This window comes from Cervus canadensis, chromosome 12 (assembly GCF_019320065.1).
Source record: "Cervus canadensis isolate Bull #8, Minnesota chromosome 12, ASM1932006v1, whole genome shotgun sequence".
NCBI classification, from domain to species: domain Eukaryota; kingdom Metazoa; phylum Chordata; class Mammalia; order Artiodactyla; family Cervidae; genus Cervus; species Cervus canadensis.
In genome coordinates, this window is record NC_057397.1 from 35,359,747 (window position 1) to 35,379,984 (window position 20,238).

A 20,238-nucleotide genomic window follows, 5' to 3' on the forward strand; every position below is an offset into this window, starting at 1 on the left:
TGAGAATTCAATTCTCATAAGCAGGCTCTGGTAAGAATTGTCACAAATTTCATTATACATCAAAAGATGAGCAGTTACTAATATGAAAGAATACTCTTCATGACAAGAATTTACGTATTTAAGCTAATTCAGCTTCTGAAGGTTATCAGGAAGAGAACTGGGGTTAGAAATGAGAAAGATCCGACTTTACTGGGGACTTCACTTTGCCGGGGACTTCACTTTGCCGGGGTCTTCACTGGTTGGCTGTTTCATCTTACTGATTTAAAGTAAAATGGTCACTTCAGTGAAAACAGATGCTTTTGGGGAGCAGTGGGGAGGAAGTAAAAATGTCTACACTGCCAATGTATGACAGCTTGATCACGTACCTTTGAAAACAGAAATACCTGAAGTGGATTTTTATTTTTATTCTTTTAAAATGTTTTTTGAAGAGCTAATTGGCTTTTTCGATGATTCATGAATCAGGCAGCATACTATCTAGCAACAAGACGGATGCTCCAAACACTGGGAATCATCTTAGGTGAGCAAAATTTGCCTGCCATCCTAAAATGTTTCTCTGTGACATGTAGATTACTTTGAGCCGAAAACAATCAAGGCCCCAGAGACTCAGGAAGACCCGGTCATCTTCCCATTAACTCCCTTCTCCCACTTCAGTAGAACTGAAGTGGATTTTTAAATGATGATATACTATTATTTGGAATAAAATTGTGAGCAATTTTATCCTTACATTTCTGATATTTCAATTAGTAACTTTAATAAAATACCAAAAATTCTAATGACTCAGCACAATCTGAAAAATGTGTACTACAATGTTAAATGAAAACACACTACAAATTTTTGTCTATATTCTAATTATGTAAAAGTGTCTGTGAAAGTGAAGTCGCTCAGTCGTGTCCGACTCTTTGCGATCCCATGGACTGTAGTCTCCCAGGTTCCTCCATCCATGATATTTCCCAGGTAAGAATACTGGAGTGGGTTGCCATTTCCTTCTCCAGGAGATCTTCCCAACCCAGGGATTGAATCTGGGTCTCCCACATTGTAGGCAGACGCTTTACCGTCTGAGCCACCAGGGAAAAGTGTCTGTGTGTGCACCTAAAAAAGTAGAACTGTGAATACAGTTAATGCTGGGTTATATTGGACCGGTAGATAACTTTCTCTTTCTTGATTCTTTTCTACTGTGATAATGTCACAATAAAAACAACTTTAAAAAAAACATCGTCATCACTTTATGGATAAAACGGTTTTCTGTCTGCAGTGACTTAACCGTGTTAAAGGTATGAGTCTCTCTGTCTTCTGTCAGTTGCAGGAAAGCAAGCACCACACTTCCTGCCTCCTATAAAACACTTAGTATAGCATCTCAGGCCCAGAAAGACCCAGTAAACTCCCAGTGAGGGACAAGTCACGGGACCACTGACGAACACCAAGTGCAGCTAATATAAAGGTAGAAACTTACTGTTACTTGTTGGTTCAGGAAACCCAGCCTTTGGACCACTCCATCCTTTGTTTTCCCCTGTCTGAAAAAATAAACCAATTGTTTAAATTCAGGAAAGAAACTTAAATTAAAAAAAAAAAAGTTAATCCTAATCAATAAAAAAAGGGTACAGGTTATTCTGTTCATCCTCTCCACTGCAGACCCCAGGACCATGGACACAAGAATTATTAACATGAACTGTAACATCTAACCCTTTTCTACATTCATATGTTTCTTATGCCTCCTGCTTTTATCTATTTAAATTTATAATTTACATCATCAAGAAAGCCCCATATTTAGCATAATATTTAGTATATACATTATGTTTAACATGGGCTCTATCAAGGTGGCGAAGAAGTAAATAATTTGTTTTCAAACAGTACACAATAGTCATCGCAAGCGCTAAAGTAAGTAAAAGAGATTTTTTTATCACTTCTGAAGTTAAATTAATGATAGAAATATTATGTCTGTTCTGGAAAAGTCCTGATAAGGGTCACTGAATACTGCTCATGACAGGTACAAAAAATTGAAAACTAAACCGTAACTCTAAGCAAAATCTGGAATATCCTGGCTTTTGCCAGATGATTTGGTCAACATTTAGTGTAAAATACATTCTGAGCTCAGACATTCTGAAGTAGTATTTTAATCAAATTACAAGTGACATTAACTGGTTATGTTCTCTTTTTGTGGAGCTGGTGTTATTGATATAAAGTACTCCGGGGTGGGGAGAGACATATTTCTTTTTATAATCGGTATTTTATATTATGCTATCAGATGTCAAAGATCAAATGGATAAATTAAATCCATATATAAACACAAACTACATTTCTAGAAAATAGCTTGCAACTGTGAAAAGGTGGAAGAGAAAGTAACGTGTGTAAATGCAGATACACATGGATGGGAAGGCCTGAGGTGACTCCCACGCGCATGTTCTCTGTGAAGCACAAGACAGGATCATGTGGCGGGGGGGGGGGGCGCGCTGAGGGAGTGAGGTAGGTTATAAATCTAAGGAAAGTGTACACAGTAAGGAAAAAGTCTAGGAAAGAAAGCTAAACGATGAGAAGAATACAGATCCTCAGGCATTTGAGGGCTCAGTTGAAGTTGGTAATAATATATTTAGCACTTCATTCCTCCTTTTCTCTCCTTCCACTAATAACCAAAGTTATTTAAATATTAGGCTTTATTCCCTAAGCCTAATTTTTCATCAACTGAATCCCAAGCCTGCTGCTCTCTGATTTCTATCTCAACACTCTAATGAAACTGCTTTTCTAAGGTTCCTGCTTTAACATGACAGAGTAAACATTAAGAGTAATCTCTCTCCCCAAACAACTCTAAATTGATAATCCAATAATCCATAAACTCTCTCTCCTTCCCTCTGCCCCCAGGCTCCCCTGAATATGAAAGGAATCAACAGAAGAGATAAGTCAAAATTTGTAACATGGAGAGTAGATTAATTATAACTAACTTAGCAGATGTGGGCCAGCTGAAACCTCACCTGCAGAGCTAGAAGCTAACAAAGAGCTTACAAAGAGTAAACGGATTTGTGCTTCAGGACCCCAGAAAGGCTCAGGAATCAGAAGCACACCTGGTACTTCTAAAGATGAATCCTGGAAGAGTATGAAAATACAAAGATTGTTTGGAAGTCTTTCAAATGTTATGAAACTTCCAGGTCATTTCTGTGACCCCAAGGAGACAAATTTCCTAAAATGTTGCCTCTTCAGAAAGGCCTAAAACAAAGAGACTCTGGACACCAGGAACAGCTGAAGATGGGGTGGATCTACACACCACACTGAAAACAGAGATGGATTCCAAAGTTACATCCTAGAAGATAAGATCCCCAGCTCCCTTTATCACTGGGCCTCTAAAGACAATAATCAGTCTCCCAATCCACAAGGAATGGTAAGCATAACACAGGGAACAGAATAAAACCTCAAAAAAGGGTTAAAAAAAACTCTCAGAGAGACAGGAATATTATACCCATTAAACAAGAACAAGAGGTTATAAAAAGGAGTATTCTGAGAATGAAGAATAGCTCTGGGAAATAAAAAATACAGTAGCCAAAGGAAAATATTTCAAAGGACTGGAAGACAAAACTGAAGAAATCTCCAGTAAACAGAACAAAAAGAGAAACAGAAAAGAAACTAAGGAAGAAAGAAAGAAGCAAAAAAATCACTTCAGACTAGCAGGTATCCTAGAAAGAACCAACATCAAAAATGGAAGGAAAGAAATCATCAGAGAAAAAATATAAAAGTTTCCCCACTTTTAAAGTATACAAATTTCTGAATTAAAACCCAAACACCCAAAAACAATTTATCAAAAAATACACAAATCCAGTCAATCACTCAAGAAATTTCAGAACTTCTGACAAAAGATGTGAGAAAAGCATCACGAGGGAGAGGAAATGTAAAAGTTTCATAAATTGACTAAAGAATCCGAAGACTTTGGAATTTCAACAGTAATGCTGAGAGGTAGAAAACATTGGTACAATGCCTTCAAAACTGTGGAAAAAATATTTCCTATTTAGAATTATATCTCAGAAAAAAATACCAATTAAGTGTGTGCGAAATATAAAGATATATCAGAACTACAAGGTCTCAAAAAACTGTATTACTCATGCATTCTCTATCAGGAAACAATGAAATTATGTACTCCAACAACACAAGAAAATAAATTAAGAACAAGGAAACTGTCCAGAAAGCAGGCGACTCAACAAGAGAGAGGCAAAAGGAATTAACACGGGAAGAGTGAAGAGAAGAACCAAAACACTGGGTCTTCAGCAGATCTATCAAACAAACAATCCAACATAGAAGAGGAAGATAAAGAACTCCAAGAAAGAAAAAACAAAGAAATTAAACAGTACATGAAGTGTTTACTTGGCAGAGGGTACAGGGAAAGTTAGAGAGACAAAGAAAACTATACATGTTGAGTAAGAGAACTAAATCTTCGGTTTTCAAAGCAGGAACACAGATAACATCTAAAAAGAAAGAAAATCAAGAAATCATAATGTAAGTTATTAACAGTACAAAATAACAGAACAACTAAAACAGGTAGTAAGTGGTTGCCTCTGTAAAAAAGGAAACAGAAATAGTCAGTCCCAGGGCAGGACAGCATGGTTTTTTATTATAAATCTTGAGTCTTTATATCATTAATCTTGAATAAGTCTTGACTTCTTATACATATATATTACTTTGAACAATATATAATAATCAAATATAAAAAAGAATGAAGCACATGCCAGTTACATATTGATGCAGAATAAGCTCCAAGTTGTAACTGAAACCCCATGTAACTGAAAAAAAAAAAAAGATGCAAGATCAGTGTATTTTTTAAAAAGAGTGTTCTGCTCTCCCTTAGAATGTAGAAATGTAACAATGACTCAGACAATGTAAGAAATCATAACTTTTCTCAAACCCGTCAGAGATCTGAGATTGTAAAGCAAACAAATGACATGAATTCTAGAGAGTGACAAAGCCCTCTAAGGCAAGGTTCAGCTCACAAAATATTTCAACACTGGCAAAGAAGAAAGAGATGAATATAAAAAATACTGGTAAGAAGAGAGCAGATGAAATGTTAATGAATTCTAAAATACTGTGTGAGGGTCAGCACAGCAGTTTAGGAAAATTAGGAACTCCAGAGAGAAGTTCTTTTCTATGGGCTTCCTTTGGGAAGTCAGGACAACTGGAGATACAGCAGAGAACCAAAGAGCCCCACTCAGTGGTGCAGGTGTGAAGCAGAGAGAACAGCACAGAAATCTGCACACTCCTCTGGAGAAGGAAATGGCAACCCATTCCAGTACTATTGCTTGGAAAATCCCATGGATGGAGAAGTGTGGTAGGCTACAGTCCATGGGGTGGTAAAGAGTCAGATACGACTGAGCGACTTCACTCACTAGACTCTTCTTTTACACAAAGCAAAGAGCACAAGTCACAAGAGAAAAGGGACAAAACAAATCCTGTCTGCCTCTGGGATAAGGCAAGAAATTTTGTTGCTCCAAAAGCTCAGGCAAGGACTCACTATTTCTGCAAAAAGATTAGGAGCAAAAGTTACTTGCTCCTAGAAAAAAAAGAAGGGGGTGAAAACGTTCTTGAGAGCAAATCCCTGCACCAATATAAAGCAGATTCTGAAAATGCTGGGGAAGGGGCTGGAAAACTCTACTGCACCTAAGGCAACTTACAGATCAAAAGAAAATTTGGCTATCGTGAAGAAGGAGGTAGAAACATTAGGAAAAGCCCACTTCTGAGACTCAGGCACACAGAGTTTGAGAATGAAGCTGTACAAGAAAATCAAGAACTATGTTTCTATACCCAAGACAATCCTACAACCAAATAATAAGGAACAGCAATTGACTATGGAGCATAGAGATATCCCTCACCTCATGGCATAGCAGAGAGAGGACTGATGAAACCGGAGGATGGAGCAGAAAAATTGAGGAAAATCTTCCCAAAACCTCACCCCACACAAAACAAAGATAATGGCAAACCAAAGCTAAAGGAACCTGAAGTTAACAGTGACTGTGGAAACAAAACACCCAAAATGAGCTTAACTACCAACTAGATTGATGCCACCCTCCATGTTAACAGTCTGACAGAAAAAGAGACATGCCTATTTCTTAACATAAGTACTACTTAACTCTGCCTTTACTGTTTCTCAATACACAACGTCCAGTGTTCATCCAAACATTATAAGACACCCAAAGTTGCAAGAAGAAATATGTCAAACAGTAAAGAAGTCAATAAAAGGGAGGCTCAAGGGTGGCAGGCAGCAGCAGCAGCAGCAGCAAGGGTGGTTGGGGGGAGATATACATATACTTATAGCTGATTAATGTTGTTGTATAGCAGAAACGAACACAACATTGTAAAGCAATTATCCTCCAATTAAAAATAAATAAATGAAAATTAAAAATAAAAAAAACAAGTCAATAAAACAGAGCTCAGAGATGACCCAAGTGCTAGAACTCTAAGAAATAAGTTTTATAATACTTATGATTAACAGGATAAAAGATCTAATGAAAAAGGCAGACAACATGCATGAACATTTGGAGAATTTCATTAGAAAAACAGAAACCTTATAAGAAAAGCATATGGAAATCCTAGGGGAAAAATACCACAGATGACAATTAATATTGATAACATTATTAACAGATGGACACACCTGAAGAAATAATATTACAGATAAATAGAAATTACTCAAACTGAGACACACCAAAAAACAGAGTGAAAAATTTTTTAAAAAGGGACAGAAAATCCTGGATCTATAAGACAATACTAATGGTCTAACATATATATAACTGGAAACTCCCAAGGAGAGAGAAAACAAGGAAGAAGAAATATCTGAAAAGAAAAATAATAGCTGAGAATTTGACAAAAATTTAAAAAAAAATCACAGATCCAATATATTCATATTCATTAAGCAGGAAAAATACAAAAAGAAGAAAGGAAGGAGGAAGAGGAAGAAAATGAAAAGACAGGGAGAAAAAGAAAAGGAAGGGGAGAGGGAAGAAGAGAAAGAAAGGAAAGAATCAAATTTAGATACATCAGAGTTAAACTGCTAAGAACTAATAAAAAAAAGGACATTTCTGAAGGCCTTTAGAAGGAGGAAGAAAGCATATCAATATGAAAAAGAAAATAATTACAGCAGACTTCATATAAAAGACTATGCAACTCAGAAGACAATGGAATGAGATCTCTGAAAGTGCTGAAAGAAACAGAAAAACTCAGAATCCTATACCCACACAAAAGTAACTTCTAAAATGAATATAAAATAAATTTCTCATCAAACAAAAGTTGGCAGAAATCACTGCCAGCAGACCTGCTAATACAAGCAGTATTAAAGGAAGTTCTACAAACAGGGATATAGTACCAGAAAGAAATCTGGATCTAAACAAATGAAGAGTATTGAAAATAGCAAAAATGACATTAAATGTATTTTCTGTGATCCTAATCAAATAGAAAATTGACTATATATAGTGAAATTAGCAACAATGAATTATGGATTTTATACATATAAAGATAAGTAAAATGTACAACTATATGAGAGGTCAAAGAGAAAAAAGTGAACAATGAATAAATGGAATAAATAGAAACAATTAGAAAAGTGATAGGTTTAAATCCAACCATATCAAAAGCTACAATAAGTACAAATGGTCTGATCACCCCCAACTAAAGGCAGAGATTGTCAAAGGGTATTTTTAAAAGCAAGACTCAATTACATGCTTTCTAAAAGAAACCAATTTAAACATAAAGACACTGATAGGCTAAAAATAAAATGGTGGGGGAAAATACTCCATGCAAACACTAATCAAAATAAAACTGAAGTGACTATATTTATATCAAAAAGAATTCAGAACAAGGAATATTACCAGGGATGGAAAGAAAATCACATAATAATAAAGTGGTAAAGTCATCAAAAAGATATAACAATCCTAAATGTATATGTATATAACAACATAGCTTCAAAGTACATAAAACAAAACTGATAAAATTGAAAGTAGTCAAATTCCAATTTATAGTTGGTGACATTAGCACTTGATAAAAGAAGTAAACAAAATCAGAGGAGACATAGGATGTGAAAGAAGGAACCAAAGGGAAATTAGAACATATTTTGATGAAATGAAAGTAAAAACTCAACTTCTCAAAATTTGTGGGCCAGGGCTAAACCAGTACTTAAAGAGAAATATATATCACTATATTCTCAGATCCACAGCCTAAGCTTCTGGCTTTCAAAAGTAAAAAAAGAACAGAAAACTAAACCCAAAGCAAATGAAAGAAGGATAAAATAAAGAACAAAAATCAGTAAAACTGCAAACAGAATAATAGGGAAAAAAAAATCAGTGAAATCACAATCTTGTTGTTTGAAAATGATAAAAACAATTGACAAACCCCTAGCTAGATTTATCAGGATAAAGAAAGAGAGGAAACAATTATCGATATCAGAAATGAGAGAGAAAATACCATTACAGATGCTATAGCCATTAAAAGAATAACAAAGGAATCCTATGAACAATTTTATACCATTAAATTCAGCTTAGAAGAAATAGACTCCTTGAAAGATTCGAACTGCCAAAGCTCACTCACCAGTAGGTAATCTGAGTAGTCATATATCTATTTTTACATAAATTTATACTTAAAACCTTCTTACAAAAATAATTATAAACTCAGATGGCTCCACCAGTAAATTTTACTCAACAATTAATGAAGGAAGAATACCAAACTCTCTGAGATGATGAAAGAAAAGGAGATACTTCCAAACTTACTATATGAGTCCAGCACTACCCTGATAATGATACTAAAACCAGTATTTCTACTTCAGATGATGAAAACTTTCTGGAAGTGGATAGTGGAGATAGTTGTAGAACACTGTAAATGTACTTAATGCCACCGAACGGTACACCTAAAAATGGTTAAAATGGTAATTTTTTGCTGTGTATGTATACACAGGTATTTCACACTTTTCAAAAGTTTATGTCTCTTTGCTTTTATGAAAGACATGCACTAGTACCTGTTTTTGCTAACTAAAAGAAATCCAAACAGGATTTTCACTTTTATGGAAAACCAAAAAATACCCTTCAGTGCTGTACTTCACAGCCAGCCATTACTGAGTCAGTACACACCAAGAGCAGTGAGAGTGGCAATTACACACAGGATCTCAGCATCCAGTCACCACAGCTTTGAACCGTGTGTGAGGATCTGTGTTCTGTCTGGATTTATTTTGTGCAATCATTAGCAAGATGAGTCCTAAGGTAATTGCTTCTTTGTTTCAGGCCATTTTGGCTTATAAAAGGTTTCAGAGGAATTGCTTTACTTTCAGATAGTGGGGGAAACCTGTATCACTTAAATTTTAAAAATCCATCAATTAAAAAAAAATTCACCATATCCACACACTAAACAGAAAAATCATGTGAATATCAACAGATGCAGAGAAAAATTTTGGCAAAATTCAACATTCACTGATAATTACAGGGGGGGAAACTTCTCAACAAAGCAGGAACACTAGGAACTATCAACCTGATGTAGAGCACGTATAAAAAGCCTACAAGCATCATGGTATATAATAGCAAAACACTGAACAATTTCCTTGTAAGATCGGGAACAAAGCCAAGATACCTGTTCTTCTGTTTCAACAATCAACCTTCTATTCAACACTGAATGGGATGTTTCATTCAAGGCAATAAAGCAAGACAAATAAATAAAAGCATACAGATTAGCAAGAAAAAAATAAACTGTCTTTATTAACAGATAACACAATCATCAATGCAGAAAATTGCAAAAAATCTACAAAATAAGCTATTTTAACAGATAAGTCAGTTCAGCAAGGTCATAGGATGCAAAGTCAATATATAAAAACAATTGTATTTCTATATGCTAGAAAAGAAGAATTAGAAACTGAAATTAAAAACCAATGCCATTACCAATAGCACCCACAAACATGAAACATTTAGGGATAAACATGAAAAATGTAGAAGATATTTCTATAAAAAAGTACAAAATACTGCCGGGATATATTTCAAAAAACCTAAATAAACAGAGCAAGATCTTGTTCAAAGACTCAATATTTTTAAGATATATTAATAAATGCAAACATGATCTATGTAATATTCAACATAATCCCAAAGAAAAATTCCAACTGGATATTTTTTTGGTAGAAATTGATTCAAAAATTTATTATGAAAATACAAAGATTAGCCAAAACAGTTTTGTAAAAGCAGAACAAAGATGAAGTTCTTCATCTGATCTCAAACCTTATCTAAAAAAGCTACACTCTATATACAGTTGTACAGTTGAAGAATAGACATACAAATTAACAGAACAGAAAATCTAGAAACAGACCCACACAAAAGTGGTCAACTCATTTTCAACAAAGATCTAAGGAACTCAATTTTGGAAAAGACATTAATCTTTTAAACAAATGGTGTTTGGACAACTGGACAATATGTGTAAAAAAGGAGAAGAGAAGACAGAAAGTGAGAGACAGGAATCCTTTATCTGATAAGGCACTGGCATCCAAAACATATAAAGAACTTTTACAACTCAATAATAAGAAAGTAAATCATACAATTTTTTAAAAGACAAAATTTTTGAACAGATACTTCAAAGAAGAGATACGAGTGGTAAATAAATATATGATGAACTAATCAGCATTATTAACTAGGGAAAATGGAAATGAAATCCAATAAAACAACATTAAACACCTAATAGCATCATCAAAGCTAGAAAAACCAACAATACCAAGAGCTAGAGAAGATGTCGAGTAAGCAGAAATCGCAAACATTGCTTGTGGAAATGCAAAATGGTACAACCTCTCTGGAAAACATCTTCAGTTTCTAATAAAGTGGCATGTGCAGCTATTATATGAATATGTACCTAATAGGCTATATTAGAGAATATATACAATCAAGATTTGTACATGAATGTTTATAACCACTTTATTTACAGTAGCCTCAAACTGAAAGCCTAAATGTTGGTGAAGAATAAAACAATAACAAACAATAAAAAAGATGAACAAATGACAAATGCATCAACATGGATGAATCTCAACAATAAGGGTTGACACAAACGGTTACATAATGTACCATTCAATTTATTCAACATTCTGGAAAAGGCAAAACTGTAGAGACAGAAATCAGATCAGTGCTTGTCAGGGGCTGAGGAAAAGGAAAGACATTTACTATAAAATCGCATTAAGAAACTGGGGTAAGAGTAATGTTATAAATCTTAATTGTGATGGTGGTCATACACACACACTTGTCAAAATTCATTAAGCTGCAATTCACTAAATCTTAATGTTTTTAAAGTGGAGATATATTAGTGCATACATACAGAATATCTCTGTAAGGACATTTATCTTTTTTTTTAATCCTTATACAAGATTCACTATATTCAGACACTATTCTAAATGTTGTACAAACATTAACTAAACATGGGAGATACCTTTAGGAAGAGACCCAGTCTGAGGGTCTCAGGGTAAAGTGAGGCTAATTTTTTCTTCACTGTTCACTCTTTTGCACTTTAAACTCTTCCATGGACAGAGGAGCATGGCAGGCTATAGACTATGGGGTCGCAAGAGTCAGAAACAACTTGGCAACTAAACCACCACGACCATCACCACTCAACTATGTACATATCTTGATTATTTTTTTAAAAAGCTAACTTTTTAAAAGCTATTTTTAAAGATTTATTTTTATAATTGCTTTTGTCACATTCTCAAAAGATCTTATTGACAATTAACTAACTCCTCTTACTTGATCTTTGCAGCATACAGCTACCACTTTTTTTTTTTTTGCCCATGCCATGTGGCTTGTGGGAATCTTGGTTCCCTGACCAAGGAATGAACCCGGGGCCAGGCCAGTGAAAGCACCAAGTCCTAAACACCGGACCACCAAGGAAGTACCAGGCACCTTTTCCTTAAAGTCTCTGGCTACTCTCTTTTACAGGTATTCTTCCTCCCCCTTTCTGTATCCTCCATGCATGTTACCTGCTACTGAAATCTTAACACATACACTTAAGAAGCATGGCTGCTGTCTCTCCCCTCTCCTCTCTACACCACTGCCCTAGTTCAGACCCTCAGTATCTTTCACCTGAACAATTCTGCTAGCACTGGCCTCCCTGCCTTCAGTCCTGTCCTGCCCATATCCATTCACTACATTACTTATAGGACTGTCCTATGTAGAAAGCAAACTAGATCATGCCACTTTCAAGCTCAAATCTCAATAATTCAAAAGCACATTACTTCACATAAAAATAGTCATCTCAGCTACTCTTGACTTTCCAGACTCATCTTCACATATCTAGAATTTTAATTATACTGTAACTTTTGTTACGTGATGTAATAAGCCCCTCATCCCTAACACTTACTGGTCAGTTTCGTGAGTGTGGGGACCAAATTCCAGTCATCTTATCTTCAGTTTTAAGTGTCTGGTATTTAGTGGGTGTGATGATTAATTTTATGTGTCAACTTCTCTGGGCTAGGTACTCAGATATTTGGTCAAACGTTATTCTGGGTGTTTCTGTGAGGGTGTTTTGGAAGAGATTTACATTTAAGTCACTGGACTCTAAAGAGTAAAAAAAAATGGCTCTCTAGAATGTGGGTGGGCGTTGTCAGTTGAAGGCCTGGCTAGGCAAAGGCTGACCTTCCCTGGAACGAGAGGCAGCTTGCCAGTCAATGGCCTCCAGACTCTGCAGCTCCTTCCTGAGTCTCCAGCCTGCTGTCGTCCCCAGAAAATTTTGGAGTAGCCAAGCATCCAAAACTTCATGGGCCGATTCCTTAAAATAAGTCTCGGTGTAATACATACACACACACACACACACACACACACACACACACACAAACACACTCCTCCCTGTGGGACCCTATTCCTCTGGAGAACCCTAACTAATAACACAGTGGGTATGCAAAAATATATTTTTCTAATTAATGAAATTAATGCTGATGTTTTGTTCTGTTTTATTTTCACTTAACTTACAAATAAAGGTCTACAAGGAGATTTATTCTGACATATTTTTATAAACCACCAGTTTTAAGTCAATATAAATGTGTTAAGTTAAAACAACATATACACAATATAAGAACTACAGAAACTTGAACACGTGTTAGGTTTCATGTTACAAATACTTTTAAAAGAAGAAAACACATTCAATAGCCAGGTTATAAAAACAGAACTGAAATCTCCAGTGACATCACACAGATAAATAATTTTTAATCACTCAAAATAACTGCCTAGATATTTACAGCACCTTAAAAAGTGTATCTATGTATTTTTTTAATAGATAATTTCATTTTTACTCCAAACTTCACAAAGGTGTTCCTGCAGAAACTGAAAATATCCCTGAGATAGAATCCGTGTGTGAGAAAATGGCATGGAAAAAACTGTATTGTTTATGACAAAAATAATTACTAAGCTTGTTTTGGGGATGTTCATACAAATGAAATGCTTAATAAAAATAAGTTCTGCATATGTATAGAGAAAATGATAATTGAATACAAAGTGAAATGAAGTCAGGTCCTGCCAAGTTAACTGCCAAGTCCTGAATTCAGGGTTCTCAGCTTCTCTTGCAATAGAGGCAGGTGTTAATGATGTCATTACCTGCTGCAGAAGAAATAGGGGACCATGAACACAAGTCTTGGCAGAAAATAAACACCCTCTGAGTTTACCTTTAATTTAAAGTAAATAGAAAAATCAGTTTATAGAGTGTCTGTCCTATATAGCTCCTGCCCTAAAGGGATAACTCAGGATCTTTATTTCTAGGGTTTTCAGCTGTATTCCAGAAATAAAGGCTAACAACCTCCATTCTTAAAAAGCACAAATTAAAAAACTGGGTATATAAGGCAAAAATCATTAGTCAGGAAGGTAAAACTTACTATACTCGTATTAATATTATATAAAACATATACAATTATACAGCAGATTTTTAATATTTTCTAATTGTAAGATTGTAATATTTTATCATGACCCCTAAACAGTGGTTATTTTGTACCAGGAGAATCTGTATCTTTAAAGATATGAAGATAAGAGTACCAACTTGGAAAAGTTAAAATTTGACATCTACTTTACACTAGGTAAGACAGTACTAAGAGTCAAGGAACACTGGAACAGAATTTGCCCACTATTTTTTTATTCTGACAGGACAGAACTTAAGCATGTAAATTTAACTCTCACCTTGTCAAGCTGATCTTGAAGACTAGTGGACGCTTTATAACCAAGCTGTAACAGCATAGCTTCTGCAGCATTTTTTTTGGCTATCTTTTTATTAGGTCCTGTTCCAGTAGCAACTTCATTGCCTACCTTGACCTGGTAAGAATAAAGTAAGAAGTGTAATGACAGCTGCTTTGGAAACAAACATTAACATCACAAAGCAATGTGTTCTGCTCTCTAGCATTCAAGAATATAAAGTTCAGTCCATAATAAAATAGCAATTAAGATCCCCTTTATATATAGATATATATGTGTGTATATATATATATATATATATATATATATGAATGCACACACAGAGAAAAGTATGGAAATCTGGTCCTCAAAATGTCAATGGGGGTTATATCAGGATGACAGAATCTTCAGTTCAGTCGCTCAGTCACGTCCAACTCTTTGCAACCCTATAAACTGCAGCACGCCAGGCTTCCCTGTCCATCACCAACTCCTGAAGCTTGCTCAAACTCATGTCCATCAAGTCGGTGATGCGATCCAACCAACAGAGTCTTAGAACATTTTTATTTCCTTAAATATTTCTATATTCCTTGATTTTTAAACAATAAACTTATTTATATAAGCAGAAAAACAAAATTCACATTGTAGAGAGTTGATTATGACTACATTTAGTATTCTTCACTTTAATTAATAAACTGAAAAGGATAAAATTCACATTGCTGCCATTTAAAATAATGTTAAAATGTGCAGAAAACCTGAATACCCATTTCTCCAAAGAGGATATGGAGATGATCCACAGGCACATGAAAAGATGCTCAGCACTGCTAATCATGAGGGAAATGCAAATCAAAAAAAACAATGAGATATTACCTCAAACCTGTCAGAATGGCTATCATCAAAAATATCACAAATAACTAATGCCAGCAAGGATGGGGACAAAAGGGAACCATAGTACACTGCTGGTGAGAATGCAAATTGGTGCGGTCACTATGGAACACAATGTGGCAGTTTCTCCAAACAACTAAAAACAGAATGGGGGGAGGGATAAACTGGGAGAATGGAATAGAGATATATACACTACTATACATAAAACGGGTAACTAGTGAGGACCTATTATATAACACAGGGAACTCGACTCAATAATCGTAATGACCTATAGAGGAAAAGAACCTTAAAAAGAGTAAATATATATATATGTATGCTTCCCAGGTGGCTCAGTGGTGAAGAATCTGCCTGCAATGTAGCAAACGCAGGTTTGATCCCTGTGTCAGGAAGATCCCCTGGAGAAGGAAATGGCAAACCACTCCAGTATTCTTGCCTGGAGAATCCCATGGACAGAGAAGCCTGCTGGCTATAGTCCATGGGGTCGCAGAAGAGTCAGACAAAACCTAGCAACTAAACAACAACATGTATATGTATAACTGATTCATTTTGCTGTACACTTGAAACTAATACAATACTGTAAAACAACTATATTCAAGTGAAAATCATTAAAAAAAAAATAGAACTACCATATGTCCCAGCAATTCCATACCTGGGTATATATCTAAAAACACCAAAAACACTAATTCAAAAAGATACACACACCTCAACGTTCATAGCAGCATTGTTTACAACTGCCAAGATAAGACACAACTTCAGCATCCATCAACAGATGAATGGATAAAGAAGATGTGGTAATTATATACACAGTGGAATACTATGCAGTCATAAAAAGAACAAAATTTTGCCATCTGAAACAACATGGATGAACTTGAAGGATATTATGCTAACTGAAATAATTCAAAGAAATACAAATACTATATGATGTCACTTTTACGTGGAATCTAAAAATACAACAAACTAGTAAATATAAAAAAAGAGAAACAGACTTACAGATATAGAAAACAAACTAGTGGTTACCAGTGGTGAGAGGGATGCAGGGAGGGGCACTATAGGGGCAGGGGATTAAGAGGTACAAACTATTATACATAAAATAAGCTATAAGGATATACTATACAGCAAAGACAATATAGCCAATACTTTATAGTAACTATAAATGGAGTATAACCTTTAAAATTATAAATTATTATACTGTACCCTTGTAACATATACTATTGTACATCAACTATATATCAATAAAAAGTCTTTAATAAAAAAAAATAAATTTAAAAAAGTATATAGCTTACAAAGGATTATATCAAATAGTTTCTGAAGAGAACATATAAAGATTAATATAATACTGTGGTTAAAAACAAAGACTTCTGAGTCAGATTTGGGTATGAAATCCAATTCCATTATTTCCCGTAAACTGATTCAAATTATTTAATATCTCTAAGCCCCAGTTTTTTCATTCGTAAAAGAGGGGTAATACAATGGCCTAACAGAGTTACTTTGAAAATTAAACAAGAAAATGTATGTAAACTACGGTGTATATTATAGCATAATTGCTCAATAAACGGTAGCTTTTTATCATTAGGACTATCCCACAGTTCTCTTTTGTGAACAAGACGCATACATGTATGTACATCTACGTATTTAAATATACATCAGCCATCTTATATCCACATGTACATTTCCTGAGCTGGGTAATGATTTTTCAGTCATGTATATGCTGAGATAATACAAATATAAAAATTAAATCAGAAAACAAAAAAGGAAAAAATTAAATGAAGAAATAGAAAATACACAGTGAAAGTGGGATTTACTTTTACAGATTGTTCTCAGTAAGTGATAGAAGGTGCAGACAAGAAGATAATCACAATTTTGGAAATTAAACAATGTAATCTAAATAATCTATGGGCAAAGAAGACATCTCACTGGAAATATTTGAAATAAGTAATAATGGAAATACAATATGTCAAAACTTGAAAGATGCAGTTAAAGAGGGTGTAGAAGAAAACATATAAGCCACAAAAGCTTAGAGAAAGGCAGAAGAGTAATGAGCTAACCATTCATCTCAAGTAGTTACCAACAGTAAAATAAATCCAAAGAAACAGAACATTAAAAACAAGAGCAAAAATTTAGGAAATATAAAACAAAGTAAAACAGAGAAGTTCAAAAAGCCAAAAGTTGGTTCCCTGAAAAGACTAATACAGTGATAAACCAAAGGTAAGACTGATCAGGAAAAAACAAGAGAAGACACAATTAAGAATGAAGATGGGAGAGTATGAACCTTCTGTAGCATTACAAAATAATAAGGGATACTGAATAATTCAGCTAACATTTTTTAATATTTAAATAAAATGGAAATTTTTCTATACAATTTCCAAAACTGGCACAGAATAAACTCCTAAGTATATAAATCTATAACTACAAAAGAAGTTAAAACCACAATTAAAAACTTTTTCACAACAAAAACTTCTGTTTTTCTAGCAAGTTCTACCCAATATTTAAGGAAGAATAATGCTACCCTTACAAAAATGCATCCAAGAATAAAAAAAAAAAAAAGAGGAATCCGTCCCCCATTATTCAGTGAAGCATCACTTTGGTTTCAAAATCCAACAGGAAAAAATTTAAAGACCAGTTTCATTCACGAACATAAATGCTAGTTTAAACCATGTAATAGTACACTGAACAAAGCAATGGGGAAAAAAAGAAAAATAATGACTAAGTTAAGTTTATTTCAAAAATGTAAGGTAGGTCTAACATTCAGAATTCAAACAAAATCAATCAATGTTATCTGCTATATTAATCAGTTAAGGAGACAAATCATATGATTGCCCACATAAATTGAACAAGGGCATTTGCGAAAATTCAATGTTCATTCATGTTACTCAGTCACAAAAAGGAACGCATTTCAGTCAGTCCTAAGGAGGTGGATGAACCTAGAGCCTATTATACAGAGTGAAGTAAATCAGAAAGAGAAAAACAAATATCATATATTAACACATATATATAGGATCTAGATCGCTACCTGTGGCTCAGATGGTAAAGCATCTGCCCGTCCACAATGCAGGAGACCCAGCTTTGATCCCCGGGTCGGGAAGATGCCCTGGAGAAGGAAATGGCAACCCACTCCAGTACTTGTGCCTAGAAAATTCCATGGATGGAGGAGCCTGGTGGACTACATTCCATGGGGTCGCAAAGAGTCGGATACGACTGAGCGACTTTTCCCTTTCATAGGATCTAGAAAGATGGCACTGATGAACCTATTTGCAGAGCAGCAATGGAGACACAGACATAGAGAACAGACTTAAAAACAGGGCTGGGGTGGGGGAAGGAAGGAGAGGGTGGGATGTATGGAGACAGCAATATGGAAACATACACTAACACATGTAAGATAGACAGCCAACGGGACTTTGCTGGATGACTCAGGGAACTCAGACTGGGCTCTGTGACAACCCAGAGGGATGGGATGGGGAGGGAGGTAGCAGGGGTGTTCAAGTGGGAGGGCACAGAGCTAAACCTGTGGTCGATTCATGTTGATGTTTGGCAGAAACCAACATACTACTGTAAAGCAATTATTCTTCAATTAAAAATAAATAAATTTTACAAAAATTTTTAAAAGGATCTCTTAACAGCTATCAGAAATTTTGTAGTTCAAATCTGTGCAATGTTTTTGAAACATTTCATTTTGCTTTTTCTGCTGAAACCACATTATAACAAATCAACAGTAGTCTTACGGACCCCACTTAGAAGCACTGATCTAGTACTTGGAGTTGAGTGAATATGCACCACCTTCCGTATCTGCTGGCCTGCTCCTGACGCAAACAGCAGGCCCTATACGCAAAGTCTTTAAGTCCTTGGCTAGAGCCAGCCTCTGCTACCTGCTTGTTTTTTCCAGTGCTTGGTTTGTTCCGTGGCTTCACAAGACCCTGTGTTGTTCCTAGAAAACTTGAAGCTAGAAAGATGAAGCCGGCTATGCCAGAAGCTTCTGCTACTGCTCTGAGGGTCATAAGACTTGCCAAAGTAAATGGCAGTGAAAGATAATGGAGCAGCAAAAAATGTTTCAACAGTTTTCATAAGCTATATACCTCTTCTCATTCTCATTCAAAATTTCAGCTGCCTCATCTTTAAATCTGTTACTGCCCAAGCCTGAGGCCCTCTGCCTCTAGGTTCCTGTTCTTGGGCCAGGGGGTTCCCATCACAGCATTCATTTTAGGTCTGAGTCTGCTGGCTTTCTGTCTGACCTACTTTGACACCCGAAGACTTACTTCCAGAACAAGTGCTTCCAGATTCATTTTTCCTATTCACCCAACCCTTGCTTAACATGAGCTTTTATAGTCCCATGGTTCAATAGCTTGTGAGTAGCTGGTTACCCCAGAGTTATTTGTTAGAACTGAAAAAGACCACTGTGCTAAAGGACTTTGGTTCCCTGCCAGCACTTAAAGTGATCACTGAAAAAAAAAAAAATTCACTGCATTATAAAAGTCAGTAAGCATGTAAATGGGCTTCCATGGTGGCTGAGTGGTATAAAGAATCCACCTGCCAATGCAGGAGCCACAGCTTCAATCCCTGGTTCATGAAGATCCCCTAGAGAAGGAAATGGCAACCCACTCCAGTATTTTTGCCTGGAAAATCCCATGGACAAAGGAGTCTGGTGGGCTATAGTCCATGAGGTTGCAAAACAGTCACACATGACTTAATGACTAAACAACAACAAAGCATGTAAGTAAACCTCCAAAAGTCATCTTCCTAGAAAGCTTCCAAGATTTATGACTACTGTAAGATTTTTACATTAAAATGTAAATTTTTCTGCAAAGAAGCTCAATTATTTTACTATGCAATAAATTTATGATGACTAGATTTTTGTCTTTAAACAAATCATTTAACTTAAATCCTCTGGACTTCACTGGTTGTCCAGTGGTTAAGACTCTGCACTACCACAATGTGGAGCATGGGTTTGATCCCTGGTCAGGGAACTACGATCCCACATGCCATACAGTGCAGTCCCCTCCCTGACAAAAATTCAAGATACTATTTTTTTCTAATAATAATAATAATAAATTAATTCATTAATGAAGTCTTCAAAAAACTAACAAGAAGTTTGGTAAAATGGCATTTACCAGAAACTTAACTATCTTCCACTGAGTCACAAATAAAATTAATGAAATTCCCTTAATATATATTTTTTAAAACTTGAAATCTTAAAAAAAAAAAAATCTGAGATCTTAATCACAGGTAGGTAGAAAAATTAACATCATATGAT

General features: G+C 35.3%; 1 protein-coding gene across 14 annotated transcripts in view; it reads right to left on the reverse strand.

The window, feature by feature from the left end:
* Positions 1-20,238, reverse strand: part of STAU2 (staufen double-stranded RNA binding protein 2) — a 288,944-nt gene that overhangs the window by 151,895 nt on the left and 116,811 nt on the right. For all 14 annotated transcript variants that reach the window (XM_043483209.1, XM_043483206.1, XM_043483201.1 and 11 more), the window contains 2 exons: positions 14,121-14,252; positions 1,451-1,511 (listed from right to left, as the gene is read on the reverse strand). In XM_043483209.1, coding sequence (XP_043339144.1) covers positions 1,451-1,511; positions 14,121-14,252 — 193 coding nt within the window. The remainder of the gene's footprint in view (positions 1-1,450; positions 1,512-14,120; positions 14,253-20,238) is intronic.